General features: G+C 44.0%; 1 protein-coding gene across 1 annotated transcript; it reads left to right on the top strand.

Moving 5' to 3' along the window:
* The first annotated feature begins 274 nt into the window (after positions 1-274).
* On the top strand, positions 275-16,441 carry DESI1 (desumoylating isopeptidase 1). The gene is made up of 6 exons (XM_036400661.1): positions 275-554; positions 9,596-9,617; positions 10,537-10,606; positions 11,256-11,365; positions 12,109-12,231; positions 13,380-16,441. Exons 1-6 carry the CDS (start codon positions 275-277, stop codon positions 13,471-13,473), a joined length of 699 nt encoding a protein of 232 aa, XP_036256554.1. The 3' UTR covers positions 13,474-16,441.
* The last annotated feature ends 1,591 nt before the right edge of the window (positions 16,442-18,032 follow it).

Raw genomic sequence — 18,032 nt, forward strand, 5'->3', positions numbered from 1 at the left:
AGCCGACCGATCGCTCCGCCCCCGCAACAACTCTGACCAATGGCGAGAGCAGAAATGGGCCGGCCCCGCCCATCCCGGGGCATTTGCCCCTCCTCTCCACGCGGATTGGCTGCAGTGGGGTAGCGAAGGGCGGGAGGTCCTCACGCGCTGCTCACGGCTTCGAGTCTCAGCCAATGACGGCGGGACTTGTCCGTCCCCGCCCCCCGGCTGTAGCTCCGCCCCCGGCGCTGTCGCGCAGTGACGGGGCGGCCCCGCAGGCGCGGAGCGGCCGCGCATGCGCCCGGGGAGGGTGGCCCCTTCCTCCCCGCCTGTCACCTCACGGCTGGTGCCGCTGTGCTGGGGACCGGCACCGGGGCCGCCCTTTCCTCCCGTTCCCCTCCGTCTCCCGGAGGGAAGGTCCTTCCAACCTTGTCTGCAAGGGTTCCGGCTGCCGCCCGGCGGCCGCGCCCGCGTCATCGTCCCCATGGAGGAGCCGCTGGCGCTGCACCCCGTGAAGCTCTATGTGTACGACCTGTCCAAGGGCATGGCCCGGCGCCTCAGCCACCTCATGCTGGGTAAGAACACGGCGGGGGACCCGGAGCCGCACCGGCCGCCGCCTCCCAGGGGCTCCCATGCCGCCACCGACCACCGCGGCCCGGCTTTGCCGCGCCGGAAAACGGGGCCGAAGTCGCCGCCTCCTGCCCCTGGGGTGGCGATTCCCGCCCGGTATCGTTCTCCTGAGGGAGCGGCCCGCTGGGGAAGGCTCCCCTGAGGGCGCTCCGGGCGGCGGCGGTGTCCGGCGGGTGCAGCACGGCTCGAGATGCGCGGGGCTTGCCCGGCGGCTCAGTGCTTGGGGACGCTGCGGGGTTTGGCTGCAGGATTCCGGACCCCGCTGTCTTCGGAAGGAGCTTTGTCAGTGCGGCAGATGCAGCTGCTCTGGGTCCAGCCTGTTCTCCCGCAGCCGCCCGTTGCCGCTACGCGGGTGTATTTCCTAACGGCAGAGTAAAAGTGTTCCTTGGCCCCTGCAGGGAGGCACGGCTCGGCTCCCTGAGCCCGGCTGATGTGCTGCCGCGGCCGGAAGGCTGAGCTGAGGAAAGGCGCCTGCTGTTTACAAGGTTATTGAGCTCGAACGTCTCCATGTTGTGGCGAGGCCGGGCTGGGCTGGTGATGTGCAGCTATCCTCCCGCTCCTTCAGAGGGTTTGTAGGAGTCTGCTGGATGTCTTGTCGAGATTGTGTGCGTTTCCATCCGAACCTGAAACTTGGGATGGAAAGGAAACGGGTTTTGCTTAAAGTTTTGGAAGCGTGAATTAGGAATGCAACAAGAGAGTGTTTTATACCTGTTATGAGCAGATTCTGACCTATGCCAGACCAGCAGTCTGTGTGGGATGAGACTTCTCAACAGACTCAGTGTCTGAACAGATGGCTCTGTGTAATCTTGTTTTACAGTTTGTTGGCATTCACTTTGCTCATCTGCCCTATGAGGAGATTCTTGTGATTTCCTGCAAGCTTAAAATGAAAGTCCAAAGCACGAGGTTTCATGAAGGTCAACGATAGGTTTGCAAAGTTAGGAAGAAAATAGTACAGGGATCATGTGTGTTGTGCTCTGTTAGTCATTTAGCAGCAACCACTTTGGGAGATGTGTGTTTCCTGCACTGGATAACCTCAAAACTTTTTATGCGGTCAGAATTGCTTCTATTGTAGCCCTTAGGGAAATAGCTTTTCACCTATCAGGTGAAATAGCCATGTTTTATCATGTGCTAAGAGTTATAAATCTTGAGATTACATGGGTGCATGATTTACCTGTATTTGAGTTGAGTAGAGTTTAACTACCTGATATCAAAGTGTTGGTCCAAGCAAAGACTGTAACAGAGGTAGGTTGCCACTATAATTATCTCCATGCCAATCTCCGCACAGATCAAGCAAAGGCTTTTTAGCTCCCTTTTTACCTACAAAGTCAGTCTTGGCATCTTGTAGCTTTCTGAATTTCCACATAAAAACACATAGCACATTACTTCATTTTGATGCTTTCTAATCTATTCAGACAACTTGGAAACTTTTGTGCTTGTGATATAGTTTGATGGTAAATTTTGGGAATCTGAGCAGTGAAAAGGAAAGCTTAAAAACCTGAACACTTCTGGGTAGAAGGGGAAATGCTACTTGCTAGTACTGCGTGGTAACTGTGTTCAGATTTGTTGGTGGAATGTGGCCAACGAGGGAGGCCCGCGTGGTCACAGTGACAATGCAGACTGCAGAACATTTGAGATTGTGCATCCTGTGACATGATTGTCCATAAAACAAATCATTCTTTCTTTCTTTCTTCCTTCCTTCCTTCAAGTTGTTTCTTCTATGCATTCGCACTCATCTCTGTTTCAGATGATTTTGGAAACCTCCCCAAGAGCCAAGTGATTGAGAGAATACTCCTCTTACCTCATGCATAGACCCTTTTTCCCCTGAAGAACAACAAAAAAACTCTTCTTATTTCTCTGTATATCAACTCTCAGGTGGTGGTCAATATCAATTCTTTCTTTAGTGATGTTCAGAAACTGTAGGTCCTCGGAGAAGGTCATAAAAATTAAAGAAGAAGGCATTTCTTAAAGGATTTACACTTGGCAACTCTGCTTACAGTATTCTCTTCATCAATGCCAAGTTTGAAACAATGCTTTTGCTTTCAGTGATAATCCTGTAATATTGCCTAAATTGAAATACATTGTTTTGGAAAGAAAAAAATAAATACAGCAATTGATTGTGGTAAAATCAATTTCTGTCAGGCTTGAAAACAGCAGCTCAGGTCCCCTTGCCAGAGGGGGATGAATCCTGTCTTGTGAGACTGACCACTGCAAGAGCATCACTGCACTGTGGCTTCTTGTGCTGATAGGGTCCAGAGGTACTGTGGGCTATGTCAGCACAGCCTTCAGGGGTCAGCTCTCACTGCCAAATTTATACTGACTTGTTCAGTACCATTTCTCTCTGTTGTTGTTTAGTGAATCTGGAAGGCAGAGATGTTTAGCACAGTTCATAGCAGGCTTTGGAGTGACTTAGTCTTGTCCCTTGGACAGTCTTTGTTTTTCTTGGCCAGTTTACTCTTTCTCTACCCAGACTACTTTTATTCTTCTTACTTTTCTGTAAGCTTTCTGTAATTTAGTGACTATTCCTATTCTGAAGGATACATGACCAAAAATTGTAGTTCAGTTGCCTTTGGTATCAGAAGCAGCACATTTAATTTTTATGTTGCTTTACTTTACATCTTCTCAATAGCTACTGTTGGTCCTCTCTCCCCCACTCTCAGTCTGTGACTACATTTGTATGTTCAAATACGTGTTATAATAATGAGAAATGTTGACCTGAATGCAGTAAGCTTTCTGTTGCCAAGACAGAAAACATAATCCACCTGATTCTGTGGAGGCTAAAGAGGAAAAGAGAATAGTTCAGCTTGCAGTGCTGATTTTGAAATAGACGTCCAAAGGCAGAGAAGTCTTTAAGGAAGATTAAAATCCTATTGCATCATAGGCCTAAAGAAAAATATCTACCAGCTCAAAGTTCTCCTGTCCTGTAACTGAGGTTATTGCTTTTGTGACTCACAGAGTGAGCTGGGAGCTTGGTTAACCACAGCAGCCTTGGCTCAGTGTAGTGTAAATTAACATTGAGTGGACTGGGAGTATGTTTTGGTTGAAATTTTTAAGTGGTGCATTCAGCTGTAGGGATTTAACAGCCCAGAGGGAATTGGAGCGAAAGGTAACTGCTGAAAGGAAGTGCCTTCTGCTTGGTTCCATTTTCCCAGGCCAGCACATTTCTCTGCTTCTCCTCCATCTGTTCTGAACAGTTTTGAATTGCTTCAGCATGATATTCTATCAGCTTTGCTCCCAGCATTTGCTGGGGATTTCATGAAAATGGCATGTGTTACCTTCCCCCAATATAGCCTACTTCTGGCTCTCTCTAGGCACCTCAAGGAGAAGGGAATTGAAGCAGGCTCCTCCCTCTCTGTTAGGTTTGGTTTTTTTTGCTTTGGTTGAGCACACTGGGTAGCACATAGAAGAAAGTGCTTGATTAAGTGCTTGCCTAATTAAAGTAATTTTCAATTCAAAAAAGGCAGGAATCTTAATGGATTGTCCTAGGGAAATTACAACAATATGCAAAGCAATGCACTGCTAGAAATAGCCATGTTGGTTCACCAAATTGTATTACTTCTAATTCCACAGGAGACCAGTTCACTACTTTTTTTTAGAGTCTTTTATGGTCTTCTGGACTTTGCATATCCACTGCAGACTACAAATATATTGTTAAAGATACTGACCATCCTATCATTTCTTTATAGCTCAAAAGCAGGCGTAGATCTTGCACTGAGGGCTGGATGGCCTGAACTCAGAATGGGGTAAACTAAGGGCCCATCTGCACAGACAGTTCTTCCCTCATGTCTCAGAACTCTTCTGCCCTTCAGTATAATAATTTGGATTAATATACAAATTCCACTTTCATTTGATATTTAAAATGCACAGGAATAATCAACGTTGTTTGGTCCTCAAGATTAATAAATTACTGTGACTATAAAAAAGATTGGTGAGTATCTAATCTCCCTTGTGCTTGGCCTTCCAGACAAATCTAAGCATGGAAGTAATCCAGTTTGATTGTATTCTAAAATTATATGGGCTTGCTTCTTCTTTCAAAATACCCCTGTATCTAAACAATTACAGCCTCCTGAATTGATTTTACAAGAAACTAATCTAACTACTTCATTCTCCCTGTTCCTGTGACTAAGCTGAGGGTCCTGGAATTGTTTATGTTCTATTTTTCTCATAGGTTTCTGGCTCATGTAAACACCATTAAAATATTTGAGCTATGAATGTTATAAAGAAAATAAAACAGTAAATATAAAAGCTTGTTTACTTGCTACTTACTCTGCCTTATGGAAAGAAATTGAATCTTTGAGATGCTTAAGCACAGTTTTATGCTGAACTGGCATCTCCCCCCCAGGTTCTTGTGAGTATTTTCAGGAAGGAGCCACAGAAGCACATCAGCAAGGGAAAAATAAAAAAGTAAATAAACAACAAAACCATCTCCAAACAAAAACCATGGTGATCATATTTCCAAAGACTGACAGGCTATCCCCTGAAACTCTCACAAATATAATGCAGTAGCTTTTCATGTCCATGTTCATGGTCTGTCATGAAAACAAGGTACCTTGACTTGCATTAGCTTGGAATGGATGCAGATCAAACTAAGCTGATTTGCTTCACATTTACTTCAGGCTGAGCTGGCACATGGGCAGTTTCTCTGGGAGGGTTGGTACCTGATAGCCTGGCCATATGCACTAAATGTTGTGTGATTAAATGTGTACATCTAAATTTGCAATGACCTTTCCTGTTCAACAGCCCCTGACCCTTGAAATATTTAAACTAGTTAGCATCTTGCTGTTTCCCTGTTTTACCTGGATAACAAAATCACAGAAGAGGTAAGGTTTCAAGGAACCACAGTGGGTTATCTGGTCCATCCTCCCTGCACAAGCAGGGTCATCTCAGGCACATTGCACAGGTTTGTGTCCACATGGTTCCTGAGTATCTTCAGTGAGAGAAACTCCACAACCTCTCTGGGCAATTATTCCAGTGTGTCATCACCTCTACAGTAAAGAAGTTCTCCTCATGTTCAGATGGCTCTTCCTGCGCCTCAGTTTCTGCCCATTGCCTCTTGTCCTATTCCTTGTCACCACTGAGAAGAGCCTGTATCCATCCTCTTGATAACCCTCCCTTCAGATATGGTAAGTGCCCAAAAGAGCATAATCCCATCAGGACATTCCTGTTCTGCATTTTGAGCATGTGCATCCTTTGGATTAGCTTTACTGTAGGTATGAGCGAAGGATAATGCCTGCAATTAAATACTGCAAGGGTTTTTGCAGCTCTGATAGAAATTACTGGAGAATCTCTATACAGTAATAGACAGCCTCAGGTTATGAGTAAATGGCTTGGTTTTGGTGGCAGCACCAGCACACAGCTCTACCCACATTGCAGTGACCATGGGAGTTTGGAGTGTTGTGGCAAGGAGTGGAAGAACAGGAAATGTGATGATACCTGCCAGTATCCTGGATAGTGTTTGCAATCCCTTCTTACAGTCCACTCTATTGACTATGGGATGTCAGCTCTATTGCACTGTAGGATTATTTGGGGAAGTTCATGGCAGCCTTGAGCTTCTGGCTTTCAAGTGGACAGTGCTGCCAGAAGCTTGGTTGGAAAGTGTTGTTGCAAGGCCCAGATACAGTTTGTGTCTTAGCACTCACAGCAATGCTGTAGCCTTGCTTGGTCATGCTGTTGGGGCTGTTGTGTGTATCAAGCCTTCTGAGGCTCTGGGCAAAATATTTTGTGTGTAGTGAGCAATGTCAAGCAGAAGGCAAAATATAGCTCATTAGTGCATGCTGCCCTGACTGCTCTGCCTCAGCTTATCAGGGGTGGCAGTGGTGGTGAGCTGTCACCTGTTCTGTGCAGTGTCTGAGTCTGGGAGAAAGGGCAAGAAGAGTCATAGAGGAGGGTCCCCACCAGAGGTAGAACTTCAGGAGGAAGATGATTGTGTCCATGAATGTCTGTACATAACCTCTTACATGACAGACAAGCAACACTGAGATTCTTGCTGAGCAGCAGGAAAGGGAGCTGCCTGAGTTCCTCAGAAACTGGTGGCCATTGATTTATTCCTCTGTGGCTGTTTGAGTTGAAATGACAGCAGCCAGCTGTGAAGCCTGGGTACTGCAGCAGCTTAGCAAAAGTTCTCAGTCTTGGATGTCTCTGCTTGATGCATATGTGGCCAATAATGGCAGGTTTCTTAGGCATGGGATTCCCCCAGCAGGGCTGTCACTAAAGACACTTGCACTGCCTCTCACCAGACACAGTCCATCAGTGGAAGAAAGGGATTATATTTTGTCTGCAGCAGGCTGGAGAGCTACCACAGATGCCTTATTGTCAGCAGTGCTGCAGATCTGGTGTGTGTTTTCCACAATGCCAGCTTGGTTAATGACTTTTAGGAGCCAAGGAAAAATAGTGGGTCTGCAGCTTCATTAAGATTTTCAAATCAGTGTTGGCACAAACCGACCGAGCTGAGCAGCATCGGACAAACCTGCCTTGTGAAGATAGGCAGCTTCACTTGCCAAAAGCTGTTCTGTTACTGCCCTGGCAATCGCTGCCTTTGGACTGCTACAAACTTCATGTGTAACAGCAGAGAGTGGACTGCAGTCCAAAACAAAGTCCAGTTCCTGAATTCTGCTTGGGTTTTGTACATACAAACAGACAATTACTTTGGTGAAAAGGGACCTCTAGAAGCCCTGCTTAAGGTAGAGCCAACAAGAGCAAATTCTTTAGGGCCCTGGACAGCAGAGTTCTAAGTATCTTCAAGGATTGAAATCCCATATACTTTCTAGACTCCTGCTCCAGTGTTTGACCACCTTCATGATAAATGTTTTTCCTGCTTCCTACTGAATTGTGAATTTCCCATTTTCCAGCTAGCACCTGTTGCCTTGCACTGTTGCTGAGTAGAGCAAGGGTCCCCTCTCATCCATACCTGTTGGGTAGCTGTAGACAGGAATACAGACTCTTGGCTTTCTCTTCTTGAGGATGAACACACCAGTTTTCTCAGCTCTTCTTCAGTACAGTAAGTGCTCCAGCCTGGTATGTCAGTGTCTTTTATATTGTGGTGATCCAAAAGTGGACACAGCACTCCAGATGTGGTCTCACAAGTGTCAAATTGGAGGACAGAGTCACTTCCCTTGAGCTGTGGGCTGCAGCCTTGCTAGAGCAGCCCATTGGGTAGCCTTTGCTGCAATGATAGTTTCAGGTAGGTGTTGTAATTGCACAAGCAGGTCCTGGCAGCACCTGTGACATTGTCAATATCTACCATAGCTCTTTCACCTGCATTCAGTATCTAGGTACAAAGTGGCAACTCTCTGGAGAGTCTTTTGTTATTGTTTGCTGGTGGTGTGTGTGAAAGTAAATACTAAGATGTTCTCTTTCAATTTAGCATGCAAAGAACAGGCACAATTCTAATATATGCTGCCTTTGAAATGGTTTGTTTCTCTGGTCTGAAGGAAAAAGTTCAAGTTTCTAGTGAAAAAGTTACTTATCACAAGCAGATGTGTAATAATTTGTTAATAGATACACAGAATGCTAACTGGGCAAAGCCAAAGGGTAGATCCAACCAGAGGCCAGTGCTACCTGTGGTGCTGAGCCTGCAGGGCCAATGGGCTGTAGAGCTGGCAGCTCTAGAGTGTGAGGTGAAACCTGCTATGGGGAGCATCTGGAGCAAAGGCCAAAGGATCACAAAGCACAGCAGTGGGACATGCTAAAGGGCCAGCAGATGCTTCTGAGATACTGCAATACAGTGTTCTGGTTCTGTCATTATTGGCCCTCTCCCTTGGCCTTCGTCCTACTCCAAGCCCACATTTCTGTGCAATGGGTTGTCAGGGAATGTGGTTGCTGCCTGGCTGTGACCCACGGGAGTGACAGATCAGTCCATCTACTTCAAAGCTACATGTGCTCACTTCAGCTGATGTTTCTGTTGTCACAACAGCCTTTTCCCTGCCTCTGCTCTTCCATGACTCTCATCTGAAGCAGGTACCTATTTTGCTTCAGACCTGAGTGGAAAAAAATGTGTTATTGATTGCTTCTTCTTGTGGCAGAGGAGTACTCAGTCTAGTGCTTGGTTTCAAGAGAATACCAAATGTTGGTATGCACAAAGTTTTTCTGTTCTTAATCTGCTTTTTGGGGGTTCTGCACCTTGTTCAGGAAATGAAGTTATAGCACATCTCCCCCAGCATGCACGGCTCCCTACAAGCTCCCAAAGGGAGGGTACCAGGGACCAAGCCTTTCGGTTATGATAGATAAAATAATTGAGCCTAGAGCAGTAAAAGCTGGTGACCTTTTATAAATAGGTTTAATCTTAAGATCCTGCCATGAACAACAGAGAGGTTTATGTCTCCTGCTTCTAGGGAACTGGAAACACGTTTTAAAAGGGACCTTTTCTCTGAGACTCAATTATATTATCAGTGTAGGGGTGCCTGAAGCAAGTCTTTGTTGCTTTGTTCTGGAAAACACACAGCTTTATAACTTGTGTAAATTTCAATCCTGTACTTCTCTACCTAAGTTCCCACTTAAACTAATTTTTAAGGGCAGGGGGAGGGAGGGAAAAGAGGAAATCATAGAATACATTATAGAGGCTACCACCACTGGTCATATGTTTAAGTCAGACCTCTCATCAGCTACTGAAAAAGAGAAATGAATACACTCTGCTGGCCAGCTGCCTGCAGTTATGAAATCCGTTAAATTCAACTCTTCTGCTCCTGATTGAAGAATCTAAGTTTAGGAAAATGTTTTCTTGGTCTGTAGAAAAACACCTAAGGAAGGTAAGCATCAGAAGGATAGGATGGCATTGCTACCTCTGCCTGCCAGGAGGGAAGAAGTACAAAGGATGTGGGTACTAACTAGTTAAATTGAAAGATATTCTGGATTTTTTAGAAGCAGTTCTGGATTAAATCTTTTGTGTTGCTCTCATGATGAAATAATAAGCATGGTTCCTAAGTGATTGATGGAAAGTAGGCTGAAATCTGGAAAATACATTGCTAATAACTCTTCTTTTCTCTGCATACAGGAAAACAGCTGGATGGCATCTGGTAAGTGACTAGATTTAAATTGCATAATGTGGGTAAAACACTGGTGTAGGAAGTATTTTCAATATGCAGTTATATATGCTTCAGAGCTTAAGAACATTTTGTGGTGGAAGAGAGACCAAGGCACTTTTTGTTGCTGAATACAGATTGGCAGTAGGATTATGTACAGTCAGGTGCTAGTTAAACCACTCTGTTCAAAGCTCAGTGGACCCCATGGAATAGGGTGTTGTTAGTAGCTGTTGTGTTTTTGTGCACCTGTGTACTTTTTCAGGGGTAAGTTGGTGTCCTTGTCCCAAGCACTTTGTCTTATAATACCAGGCATGACTAAACATGATAATAAAAGAGTAGGTGGGAAGAAGGTATTTCAGGATCAAGTCTTCTGTCATATAGGAGCAGTATCTACATTCAGTCACAAAAACACCCTTAATTTCCTATAATTCCTACCAAGAATTTTGATATCACACGAAGAGGGTTTGTTTGGTTTCATTTTAGAGGCAAGAAACCCTGTAAACCCTTGTCCATCCATTTTCCTCTCCTCTGATCTGTCTCCAGTGTCTGTGTGACCAGCTTCTCAGGCAGTGAGAAGTCTCTGTCAGTGTGGTAGCAGGGCTAGTTCTGTCTCTGAGGGCTGACCTCACCCTCAGCCCGTTAGCTGTGAGAGGCTCATGCCTGGGCTCTTAGATAAACCTGTTCTTTCCTAACTGCTTGCAGGATTACAGTAGGCTTGATAATCATTGCTTCCATATCCATTCATGTCCCAGCAGATCCTGTTCCCACTCACAGAAACACATTGACCTTCTCTTTCAGTTATTCCCTTCATTATGTCCTTCAGCTCATCAGTTTATCAGTGATTTATGTGCTAGGCTATTTACTTTTTTCCTTTATTTCAACTTGTTTTGTTTTGTTTTGTTTTCTGTGGCAGGCACACCTCTATAATAGTCCATAAGGATGAATTCTTCTATGGCAGTGGAGGGATCTCCAGCTGTGCACCTGTAAGTTAAACTTAATTTTCTGATAATTTTTTGTAAAGTTACCTGATGAGAATTGCTTGCATTACTGTCTTTTAGAAAAGCAGCAAAAGACTTCTGAATTCAGGCAGATGCTGAAGCCAGCTGCTTGTCATGGTTTCCCAGGGAACTGAGGGTGAGGGGAGCATGGACAGTGGGTTTAAGCCCAACTCAGTTCAGGCTGGGTGATGCTTCTTCTGGTAGAGTCTATCTATGCAGAACACCTTTTGCAACTGCTTTGCCAGAGTGACACCTTGTCCAATTCTGTATCATTAAGTGTTACATGCAGACTTTTTAAGAGTAAAAAAAAGCCCCAAACCATGATGTTTTCTCAGACCTTTCTGTTCTTAGAAGGGTAAAATGGATGGGCCGTGCTTCTAAAGGAGAATTTTGCCATAGCTTAGAGCTTTCAGCCCAAAGAGCCAAATTTACCAGCTGAAATGGAAGTTTCATGTTCCTTCTCATTCTCTGGATTGCAGAACAAGGGAGGCCAGCAGGGCTTTTTGCTTGATAAACATCCCAAAAGTTCCTTCTTTTGTGCCCGCACGAACCATAACAGCTTTATTCAGTAGAGTCCTCCAAGAGAATTCTGCCTGATCATTTGACAGTGTCTTCTGGCTGTTCATTTTTACAGGGAGGGACACTTCTTGGCCCTCCAGACACAGTTGTTGATCTGGGGAACACTGAAGTCACTGAAGAAATTTTTCTGGAATACCTTTCCTCTTTGGGGGAATCTGCATTCCGGTAAGTAACAGCCTGTACTGGAAAACCTGTGTACCAAAAAGGTGCAGAATGGAGGAAGGTTTTATGAAACCAATCCAGCTTCCAGAGCTTCTGTCTGCTTACTCTCTCATGTGGTACTCTTCAAATATGGACTGGACTGATGCACCAATACACACAAGGAGCTACTTTCTAGGCTGGGAAAGCATTCTTCTGGGAAGTCTTTAACACTGTTTTTTGTAAAATCCATAATGCCTAAAATATTTTTGAGAGAATCACCAGAGAAAATGAAATCTCTCAGTAAATAGCAGTTTGCCCTGTGAGTCATAGGTAGTCACTGTAGTAAAGCTGCCAGTTTTCACATGAGTAGAAGCAAGGTCTTGACTGTTAAAGAGTCTGCTCTGCTTCTGACAAGAGTAGGAAACCACAACATTTAGTGTTCTGGCTGTCTTTCAGAGTCAATAATTCCTGTGATTTCTCATTACTGCTACTGTGGTTTTAATTGAAGAAACCTGACCTCACCTGTTCTCCCAAAAATGGTTGCTTTAAAGTAAGGGATATGGAGAGATGTCATTTTCCCCCGATTCAATTGAATTTGAGGGTGAATTGATGTCTGTATTTTACCTATTTGCCTTAGAATTCTTTGGGGTGGGCGGAGGAATTGCTAATGTAAGATTCTTCATCAAGGGTGTAAGTTTTTTTCTGCTTTTATGATTTATTGCTGAATCTGTGGGGTTTTTTGTTTCAATTTCTTTTCTGTGGCACAGAGGAGAGTCTTATAACCTCTTTGAACATAACTGCAACACCTTCAGTAATGAAGTGGCCCAGTTTCTGACAGGAAAAAAAATCCCTTCCTATATCACTGACCTTCCATCTGAAGTTCTCTCCACGTGAGTATGGATGCCCCTCCTCTCTGTAGCTGCTTCATGCTAATGCTTAAACATTTGATAGAGCCAGCAGTACCAGTTCCTGATGGATCTGTCTGAGAACCAGCATAAGATTAAGGAGAGGATGCAATTTTCTTTACATCAACACTTGCAACACTCTATGACAAGTGCTAACTGGCACTGGTGTCCCAAAGAGAGGAGAAGGATGTTCTTCTGCCTTTAACTTAAACTAGCTTTTTTGTGATGGTCTCTTATATAGAGAAAGTTTCAGAAGACAGTGTAAGGGGTTTTTTCCCTCTTAGACAACCAGTATCTGTTAAAAGTCATTTCTCTAAGCACCATAATTGCAGAGGTGTCACTTTGCTTGTGAAGAGGCAGGGGAGATACAATTTTAAAATTAATGCTGCAGATTTAAAGCTAGGATTGGGTGGAAAAAGAGGATATGGAAAAAAGAAATTAAGAATTTCCTGCTTGATAATTCAGATGTTGTTTTTGTTCGGTTTTTTTTTAACTCTCAGCTAGTGAGGATCCCAGTAGGATGATGTGAGCTCCATCATTTATGTCTTACTTCTCGTAACAGTGGTTACAGCACATTATTTGTGAGACATGGGTCTTCTACCCTGGATTCTTAGAACTTCAGATCTCTCAAAATCAAATAATGTCTGTAACAGAAGGAGTCTTACTGAAAGACAAGCCAGGTGCTACAGATTGCAACAGAAATTATTCTGGGAGTGTTGAGCCACTGTCTTTTAAGTAAGCTAGAGGCTATTCTTTTGGCAGGCCTCAATATTGATGTACTTAATAAAACACTGCAGTTGCATAACAAGGATTTTGTTTGCACACTTAAGTAGAATGAATTACTGAGAGGTGGTTTCAGAGAGTGTTACATTAGCAGTCTAGGCATGTTAGGACTCAGAACTACCTTATCTGATGATTATATGATATAAAATCATGTTTAAGTTTCTTAGTTATTGAACAGTAAACTAATAGGTTAAATTAGTGTGTTTTAGTTTGTAGTGGAAGTCTTTTCTTCAAATTTGCTTCTAGAATGTTGGTTTGATTGCACTCTAGGAAGTGAGTGCACTTCACTGGTAAGTGGGAGTTGTTGACCAAGTAAACTATTTGAGATGTTTATTTCTTTACCTTCTCAGACCTTTTGGACAAGCTTTAAGGCCCCTCCTGGACTCCATCCAGATCCAGCCACCCGGAGGCAATACCTTCAGCAGACATAATGGACAGAGCTAACAGGAGTGACCCAGTGTGCCCAGCCTCACCAGGCCTCTTCCTTTTTAAACATGAATCTACCAGATTTCTATTTTATAATTTCTCATGAGAATTAACTCTAAAGAAGTTACAAGACAAGTTTTAAAATTTCCTGGGGAGAGAATTTATCAGGGTGCATGTAAGACAATGCTACCAAAAATATTGCCATAATTTCTAATAGTATTATACTAATTTATAAAGGCTGTCTTGTCCAAATAGGCTGACACTTTCTATGTAACTCCTGTACTGGTAAGTGGAAATTCATTCCATGAGCATTCAGTGGTCCATTACACAACTTGAAGTAAGTAAGGGGATGTCCTGGCCATCCCTTGCATCTCTGTCATGTCACTGCCTCTGTTATGAGGGTATTTGCTGAAGTCTAGCAAAAAAAGCAGAGCAAGTATTGGTAGCCTAGGAAGTGAAGGTGTCCCAGGATTAGTCTGCATATTTCACTGACATTTGCTCAAAGGAAGAGCTGAACTCATGTGATCAGAATATTTGCAGTGGTACAAGTGTATGGGAAAGGTGATGAAGCTGAACCATGTGTCAGTGTCACAGTCAGAAGCTGAAATTCAGTGGGACTTCCTGTGGTGGGAGGGAACCTGGAGCTGAAGGTTACCGAGAGCCTTGTAATTCCAGATCCAAGAGTTATGGGAAAGAACCAGCTGAAAGAAGAGAATCCCATGAGCAGAAGTGGTAGAGACAAATTTCAGGTGAAAGTAAAATGAAGTGAAAAGTTTCCTTTTCTCACACATAAGCTTATCAGCAGATAGAACCTTGGTAATGCATAAAAACTGTTTTCTTGTTTTTTTTTTTTTCCTTGCAAAGCCAGGGTTACAGTACAGCAAGGCAGGAGTGGCATGGCAACTGCATGATAATACCAGTTGGACCAATTCTGCCTTCAATATCCAATTGCCGACACAGTAGGAGTTCCAACAAAGTGCTGCCCTTTCCAAAGCAGTCAAGCACATCAGGGCTCTCCTTAAGAGAAATAAGTGCTAGGTCTCCCCAAATTAAAGAAAACGAGGAAGAGTAAAATTAAGCTTTTCTGTGGAACAACTGAGTTTCTTGGGATACATGCAGAAGCAGTCCTGTACTTAGATTAACCTTTGATTATAGCAATACTGCATCTTCTAGTTTAAAATTTTTAGAGCTTTGCATTTACTTGCAGTGGGAAAGAACAGGGGAATGAAAAAATAGGCACAATGTTTTCTTTTCATGCATATATATATACACTACTTTCCTGAACAATTTTGTAGCAGTTACATTTAGGAAGGAATGTCAGAAAGACATCAGACAAACCCCAGAACACTGCTGATGCTCTGTAAATGGGGATTGCACATCCCAGATGCTGCCAAAAAAGCATCTATGCAAATGTACAGCCCTTTGTCCAGTGCTTTGTTGTGAAAAGTATTGCTGCAAGTTCAGTCCTGCATCTCAAACTTCCTGCACTGGAAACTTCTTATATACCTAAAGGAGATGTCTTTCCTGTGCTGGGTTCTTTCTCCTGGAATAATGCAGATTGATAAATTTCTCACACTGTTACTCTATGTGGACGATAACAGTTTGTATTTTTGAGGGGTTGGAATAGAGGAAAACTGCAATTTTGTCACTGTCAAATACTCTGTTGTCCTGCACCTTGTGGAGCCAGTGCTCAGATGGGAATAGGGTGTTGTCAGGCCATTCTGCTCTTTCATGTTCACCTGCTCTCAGTGCACAGCAGTGGCCCCTGCAGCCCAGATGCTTCTTTTCTTTGTCATTCTCACCTTGTGCCATCAACTTCTCCTTAAGCATTTCATTTGACAGACTGGACTCAGAGGTAACTGTAGCAGTTACTACAGATGGCTTTATACAAAAGCTTTTAATCTTTCCCCCTCCAAATGTCCTGTTTGCAGAAAACATTCTATGATAAAGTCAGTTATGAATGCCTTTTGATGCTCCTGGAGGAAGGATTGGTGTTTGGTTTTACTACACCATAGGTTAGTTTTCCTGTCCAGTATATGTATTATCTCCAGTCTTTTCCCATACATGTTTGTGAAGAGTAACCAGCCTTTCATCTTAATACACACATGACTGTGCCACAAAATGCTGTAGATCATGTTAGAGATCTTGGAGCTTCCTAGTTGAGCAGGTACACTCAAGCTGACACAGTGCAGCCCAACATCCTGCTGTGCTCGTTTGGTACCTGCAAGCAGCACAGCTGTGCTTGCTTGCACAGCTGCCTGTGATGGAAGCACTGGTGCCATGGTTTCTGCCCCACACACTTACACAATGAGGATAAGCCCTGTATGACCACCACTTGGGATGTCCTGAGCCTAGTTTCTGCTGGGCTGCCTCCTTCAGGACTTTTTGTATCCTCTCAGGGCAGGAAAGAAAAGGAAGACATTCACCCTGTGCATTTTGCAATCTGCCTTTTCCCCTCCTGAGCAGAGCCCCTTTGCAGAGATAATGCTCCTTCTTTAAGGTCACTGGGTAAAACTTCACTCAGCCATATATTGTTTGCAATAGTCAGAGCTCCTGGGCTCAGGACCTACTCTTGGGTTTTGTGGCAATAGAACTGTAAGAGGGAATCCTCTTTGCTTGCTCTTACTGGGTAATGAGACCCCTGTACGCTGTAGGACTCTTAGGAAGCCTGCTTTCTCCAAAGATGGTTATGTGTAAATTGCAGGACTGTGCCCTCAATGTTCCACCCAGCTGAAAACAAACTAGACTGAGAAATGTATGTAAATGTATATAGGTGATGAACTTCATCCAGCTGTTGGACAAAGGGGCAGAGGAACTGAAATCGTGAAAGGGAAGAGAATCCTTTTGCCCACACTTACTATGCTGTCTTGTATTGCTGAGGTTCCCCCGTGCCATTTAAAAATGTTAATAATGTCTTTAGGCAGAAAGTGATGTTTTGATTTACTTGTGGGTTTTTTTCTATTACAATAAAAATAAATACAACACATTTTTCTGATTGAATGCATGTGCCCAACAGCTGCCCAGCCAAGGCAGCTGCCCAGAAGTCATTATCTTCACTCTGGTCCCATCTGGGAAGTGCAGCTTGAGAAATTTTCCAAGCAGTTTCTGCCAGGTGCTGCTAATGGAAGTAGTGGTGGCAACTGCCCTTTGCTCAAACTGGCCAAAGGCAATACTCTTATTTAAGTCTAGGAAATCTTTTCTTCTCTAAGTACTACACTATTTAAAACCATACTCCTGCAGCTTGACACAGCTTGGATGAGGTGAATGAAGATGTTCTGTCAGCACAGGTTTTGTTCAAACCTTGGTCATCTAAGTCTGCATGTATGAAATGTCTAATGTCTGCTGTTGAAGAAGAGGCCAAACAGAGTTTTAAAATGGAAAAAAGTATTTTCCTGACTGCCTTGATGCTACTTTCAAAAGGGAAAAAAAAAAGGAAAAAAGAGGTAGAGTAAGAAGTAGACTTCCATGACTGGCTTCCTCTGGAGCTTCAGAGGGGATATTGGGGAGGATTATATAGCACTGCCTAAAATATCTGGCTCTGGGGAAGAAATTCATTCTGCTTGGTTCAGCCTTCTGCATGCTTATTGATGGCATCCAAATGATGAACCACAGAGTTTGCTGTTTGTGTAACAGTCTGTATCAGCACAGTACAGAAGAGGTCTTGTAACAGAAGGGGATTGTAACAGAGATGTGTGATTGTGATTATTTTGGCTGTGTTCTTCAGATGTAGTGCTGGTTTGCTACCAAGTACTAGTACTGGCCCCACAGAAAATACCTGGAAACAGGTATTTTAATTTTTTTTTTTTTTTACCTTTTAAAAGTTTAATTTTAAAACTAAAAGGAAAACTTTGACCTTAATGGCAGCTCTAGACAGAGTGTAAGCCAGTGCTCACAGTTGTTTGCCTTCTAAACTTCAAACAAAATTTCCTGGCCTTTCCTGCTGGTAACAGAGATTTTATTCCTGACAACAGCTGCTGCCTATCCAAGCGGCAACCAAGCGAATGTACCAGGAGTGGTTGGAGTGTGGAGTATTAAATAACCAGAACAGAACAGCCATGGTCGCCCTGTTCTCAGAGCTAACCCAGCTGAGGGAACAGCCCCAGCTGTGGACAGCTGTGCACTTCAGCACAAGGCACCTTTATGCTCCCAGGGAAACCAAGTTGTCCCCGGTCCTCACCAGCTGGTGCTTCCTGGGAGAGGCATTTTGACATGAAGAGACTCCCTAAAGCAGCAGGACAAGCTGAGGAAGCACAGCAGGTAATTCAGGTTTCAGGAAGTTCTCCTGGGTAGCATAAACCCGGCAGTACTGCAGGAGTGTGAGAATGTGAATGCTGTCCTGTATTTTAGCAGACCTCCCAATTCTGGAAAGTGCCCCGAGGTGGCACTGCTGCCTTGCAGCACAGGGATGCACCTGAGCCTGGGGAGAACAGCTCCTGCTTTTGGGATGCCCACAGTAATGTCAGTGCAAGAGGCACGAGAGGTGTCTCCCAGACAAGAAAGCTGCAGGTAGGAGCAGCCAGAAGACAAGACCATGGAGAAGCTTGGGCTACAGCAGATCCCAGTGCTGCTACAATGCT

This window comes from Molothrus ater, chromosome 5 (assembly GCF_012460135.2).
Source record: "Molothrus ater isolate BHLD 08-10-18 breed brown headed cowbird chromosome 5, BPBGC_Mater_1.1, whole genome shotgun sequence".
Lineage (NCBI taxonomy): Eukaryota > Metazoa > Chordata > Aves > Passeriformes > Icteridae > Molothrus > Molothrus ater.

Bases quoted from the DNA above. Each gene is read 5' to 3' on its own strand.
- DESI1 (XM_036400661.1), top strand. From the start codon at position 275: ATGCGCCCGGGGAGGGTGGCCCCTTCCTCCCCGCCTGTCACCTCACGG. The intron at 9,618-10,536 runs GTAAGTGACTAG...TTTCTGTGGCAG, and splicing joins AAACAGCTGGATGGCATCTG to GCACACCTCTATAATAGTCC. The intron at 10,607-11,255 runs GTAAGTTAAACT...TCATTTTTACAG, and splicing joins GGATCTCCAGCTGTGCACCT to GGAGGGACACTTCTTGGCCC.